This window comes from Siniperca chuatsi, linkage group LG8 (assembly GCF_020085105.1).
Source record: "Siniperca chuatsi isolate FFG_IHB_CAS linkage group LG8, ASM2008510v1, whole genome shotgun sequence".
Lineage (NCBI taxonomy): Eukaryota > Metazoa > Chordata > Actinopteri > Centrarchiformes > Sinipercidae > Siniperca > Siniperca chuatsi.
In genome coordinates this window covers 17,856,246-17,861,440 of record NC_058049.1, presented here as the reverse complement: position 1 = coordinate 17,861,440, position 5,195 = coordinate 17,856,246, and the positions used below count along the sequence as shown (strand labels likewise).

At 36.5% G+C, this 5,195-nt stretch overlaps 1 protein-coding gene across 1 annotated transcript; it reads left to right on the top strand.

Annotated features, from left to right (window-relative positions):
- The first annotated feature begins 1,050 nt into the window (after positions 1 to 1,050).
- On the top strand, positions 1,051 to 4,325 carry LOC122880727. The gene is made up of 4 exons (XM_044206130.1): positions 1,051 to 1,316; positions 1,542 to 1,565; positions 1,831 to 1,925; positions 2,589 to 4,325. The coding sequence occupies exons 2-4, from the start codon at positions 1,560 to 1,562 to the stop codon at positions 3,622 to 3,624; spliced, it is 1,137 nt and encodes a 378-aa protein (XP_044062065.1). The 5' UTR covers positions 1,051 to 1,316; positions 1,542 to 1,559; the 3' UTR covers positions 3,625 to 4,325.
- The last annotated feature ends 870 nt before the right edge of the window (positions 4,326 to 5,195 follow it).

The following is a 5,195-nucleotide window of genomic DNA, read 5'->3' as shown; positions in this document are numbered from 1 at the left end:
CCATTTACAGAGCCAGGGCTGTGTACAAACACAGGATTATTTTCAGCGCACACACTGAACGGACAGCTAGCGGACTGTGAGGAGATATTTGCTGAATTTGACAAAAACGTGTATTGGAGTAGAATCACATACCCCACCTATAATAGGCTACATCCTAACTTATCCAACATTAACTCCCCCCTCTATGCCACACTGGCAATCATGTATCAGAGCAGATGGGCTTCTCTCTGCAGCAGTAGTATTTGCCTGACGTGAGATTTGTCACACTCAAGTCAAAAATATTGAGGACTTCACACTTTAAAGCATTCATGTCTCAGGTACTGACCTGGTAAAATCCCAGAACAATAAAAAAAATATGACAGATCGCCAATAATTATTTAAATCAGGAGAGACTTCACTGAAAAAGCTTAAAGAGTAATTTAATGAATTTATTTGATATAGTGTGACTATAGTGTGACTGACAACAGCAGAGAGAGGAAAGGTTTTTAAATTTGACAGGAAGGAGATGATTGGCTCACAGAGGTTGTGGCAAAATCTGATGGTCTTCCTGCTTGAACTCTCGCTAAGCTTCATTAGACTCATGCATTTACAGGCCTCGGTCTCAACCATGTTTATAACACTAACTATTAACACAGGTTTGAAAGGGGGAAAGATTTTGCTGTCAAAGAATGAAAATACAGCTCTCTTGACTTTGACTTGACTTGGACTTGACTATAAAAACTGATATTTTCTGAAAGACTGGGCAAACATATTTTAGCTGTGTTGATACTGTTGACATATGAAACTCTGGCGTTTTCTTGAAACAACAGTATAGTTTGTGTTACTACAGTGTTACATAGACTCTCTGCTGCTTTTAAAACTCTCTCAGTATATTAACGTTAACGTATAACGTAACACACATTGGTGCCTCACCCTTTAAACTTGAAAAGCATTCCAGCCTCCAGTTTTCCAGGCTACTTCATGTACGTAATGAAACTTGGCATGGCAACAACAGATTGTGCAAAATGATTAGCCAAGGAAGGATTTATAAGCAGCCACACAGTAACACACAAACAAACAAAAACTAATGACATTTACTTTGAACTTTATTTATTATTTATTATTTTATTTATTCTTTTCTTCAAAAAAACAGGAAGGAAGAAGGCAACAAAAAAGACAAATTAGCCAAGCGGGGGTTGACAAAAAATTGTTAACTATTGAACTGCGGGAAAAAAAACATTGAATCTTATCGAACAGTAATATTTAACTTTTTTGGAAGTAGTTTCTCTAGAAAACAACTTTGTCAACCCCCGCTGAAAATGTGCTTATGAAGTCTGGTAAGTCACAGCAATTTTTCTACCTGTCTTTCAAAATTCATGCTGTTTTGTCTGTAGCCTTAGCTTTAATGTGTACAACTGGCCAATAAAGTCCTGCTATGATAAGCATCAAACCAAATTTAAAACCAAACCATATTTAAAGCAATACAAAGTAAAAAGCATTACAAACTTTTACTTGTAAAATATATTTTTTTATCATTAATCTAATTTAATCTTTCTCTCTAGTGTCTGGAGCTTAAAGCCATGCAGGTAACTGGTTACTTTACCCTTTATATTGAAAAAATGTTGGATAACTAAACAAAAGACAGTTTTCAAAGGGTAAAATGATCAACAGCACTGAAAAGTGTTTGGAGTTACTGAAATATTACATTAAGTAATTTCACAATGACATGTTTGTTAACCAACATCAAGAGATCTTTAACAACCTTTAAGAACACGTTCGCTTCTTCTGAGAACATTAGAGCCAGTTTTATATGTTGACTTTCTAAAAGATGGTCATTTTTTCCTCACTAAGCCGGACAGAAGCAGACGACAAGTTCCAGAAATGCCTGAGAGAGAAGAGATGACTTCAACCAGTTCCACCGAGTTACAGCTTGTCTCACCCCAAAGGTAAACTCTAAGAAATAAAATGCTGTATTTACTCAATCTAGTTATGTCGACTGGTCCCATGAAACTGGGCTAAGTTAATGTGAAAAGACAGCGAATCAGTTATGGTGTAAAGCAAATCTAACAACTGTTTTCAGTCACTTCACTAAATGCTAAATTATATGATAATAAATTTATCAGAGTAATGTGGTTTTACCGTGTTCAAGTTCAAGTTTTGGTGACTCACCCATCCAGCCTGACCTCCTCATTATGCGGACTTAGTCGCTCTATAATAATGTCACATGACTTCCTCGTTTGTTAGTTACTATGGCCGCAGAGGGCTTTGTCACATGAACGTAAACGTTGCTGAATCGACTGATTCGTCATTTTTCTTGGGAGGTCAGTCTCCCTCGGCTGTGTTGTTGTACTGAACTCCATTATATTGATCAGCATTATCATGCTTTGTCCATCCCCATTTCCAACAAGGGGAGAGAAATGTATTTCAATAGGATTTAATCCACTATATAGCCTACACTTACCACAGAGTTCAATTAGTCAATGAGTCTGTTGGCTGGTTACAACTGTAGCTCTATGTATGCAGCACATGGGGAATCTTAAATAACATAATGTTTAGCACAAGATTTTGTCCTGTGAATTAAATTAAGTTCATCCTTTTTCATTTTCCAGGGAGGAGGACCGGCAGCAGGAGGATCGTCCCTTTTTGTTTCAGTTAAATTTATTCTATTTTCAAAAAGTTAATATTCTATTTGATTCTAACAAAACCCTAAATTTACACCTAATTGCAAGTCATGTAAACTCTCCAGCATTGTTAGACTACATTCTCACGATCAGAAACCCTCAGACTGCATTTGATTTGACCATTTACTCTCTTTTTTTTGCCTCAGTCAAAAAAACATTAAACATTAAAAAATCTGTATGTTTTGGCACATTCTCACGACCAGAGACCCTCGGACTGCATTTGATTTTACCATTTTCTTATCATTTACATTCAATGATGTCAACGACAGCCAATATTGAAGATTTGCTCGCTGCTTTATCAAATTACAGCCCCATTGATTTCAGTGCTGTAAATCTAAGGCAGATTTCCCAAAACATTCTGGGGTTAAAAGACAGCTTCGAAAAACTAATAGATTGTGACAAAATTGAACTTTTTAATCGAGTAATTAAACTCGTTTCAAATGTAGAAAATGAATTAAATATTGATGCAGTGTGTGCAGGTAGACACATGAAGTCTCTCCAAGAATGTTCCAATGAGAAACAATGTGCATCTGCTGTTGTTTTTTTGAAAGATGGTAAATGTGAGATTTTTGCTGAGGTTTATCCACATTATCGAAACAAGAAGAGCAAGAATTCTGATTCTCCTTCCACTGAAGTTACAAAACACAGTGAGGAAATTTTAATTGGACAAATTGATGAATATCTACAGAGCAATGGAATACATGTCCAAAGTATTTTATTTTATACACTCAATAGCCCATGTTTGAAGAGAGAAAAACATACTGACCCATGTATGTTTAAACTTGTAGAGATGGCCCATCAATGGCAAAGTAAATTTGGATTTTCTACTGTTGTGGCATTCACAAAGTTTTGGGGACTAAGTGGTCCAAACTTTTTAAGGATCTCACGTATTCCGACATCTCAAGTCCCAGCAGTGATTTTTATCCATATATTGAAACATGCAAGACAATCCCCTTCAAATTGAACAGTAAAGATTTCAGAAATAATGTTAAAAAAGGAGTATCTACAATACAATCCCGTATGTTGAAGTCAGCGATAAAAGAAAACTAGATAATGATATTAAATCGGCTCTCCGGGATCTTGTGAAACTGGCAGAAAAAGTTCATTTGGTCTGAGAAAAGAACATCTGGAACGTGGAGAGGAAAAGATTTCTTCGTTCACGTTTGACCCACTGGTCCAAGATAAAAGCTTTGAATTTTTGACAAAGAATTGGAATGAAATGGTTACCAATTGTTCAATGTCACCCATAAGAGAAAAATAACCACAGATTTCAACATTGCAGTAGTTTTTCTTTTTCTGAAAGAGCTTAAGTCAACTTTGGGGAACAGCAGCCCTTTACGGCTTTATTGTGTCCCTCAGAACTGGTTCAGAGAATATGTTAAACTGATTAAAATACTTTATGTTGATCACAATATTATGTAATACAAAAGTTTGTGGTCTTTCTAGTATGAAATACTAAATGGTCATGAGACTGTGTTGTAGTAACGAATATTGTTTTATTAAAAATCTTTTCGAATTAATACATTTTAAAATTTTGATAATATTAACTTTGGGTACCAATTGTAATTAGAGCTATAATTACTGTTGTAACTCAAGTCTATCTTTTGTCTGGATCTTTGTTGTCTGCTCTGTCCTGAGCTCTTGGCAATAAAAATTTTACACTGATGTCCTGTGTGCTTTGTTCTGTTATTGGAATTATGTTAAAATGCTTGTGTGCTTGTCGCTGCCAGAACATAATGAGGAATATGCATAATTAAGTATAACCTAAGAGTGTCTGTTGTGAAACTGTAATGATATCATCTCAGGTTAAAAGCATGGAGAAGTATTAGGCTGCTCCCTGCGTCCCTGTGTGTGTTAGACACCTCTCCATGTGTCTGTGTGGAAGTATCCAATCTGCATCAACTGCATGACAACTGCTGTCGGGTGAAGACTGCGAGCATGTAAAGGCAGGGGGGCAGAGAGCGGCCTTGCTCGTACTGAGCAAAGAAGTACAGATAGCAGAAGAGAGTGATATGAGAACCAGCGGAGCCGGGTGTTCTGCGGTCTGTTCTGACCTTGACCTAGGTTTTATTTTTCCCCACATCTTTCTTTCAGTGCAGATCTGAGCTCTGTCTAGTTGGCAGAGCCTTTGTTTTTTTTTAGTTATTTGATTTCCCTCCTTTTCTCCCTTCTACTTGTGTTCATGTATATCACTATTTCATTATTGTTATTGTAAATACAACCTGTAACCAGAACAAAAGAAAAGCCCACTACACTAAAAGTGGCACCAGTGTAAAATAAAATCACTGCATTACTTTACAAAAGTCCTCTTTCATGTTTTTTCTTCTTTTTAAAGAAAATCACTGAATAACCGACTTAGGTGGATGTTCCTCGTTCCCCTAGTTGGCCACAAAGGGTTGTAACATATTCATTGGGTTTAAGTGTGCAACAGGCAGCAACACACTGATTTCATCTCCTTTATTAGTAGTTTTATTACTGATACATGACCTTGTTAGATACCATTGTCCCAGCGCACATACTGTAATCCTTTTCGAC

Coding starts and splice junctions, on each gene's coding strand:
- LOC122880727 (XM_044206130.1), top strand. Junction 1,926..2,588: donor CAGCTTGTCTCACCCCAAAG/GTAAACTCTAAG, acceptor TTCATTTTCCAG/GGAGGAGGACCGGCAGCAGG.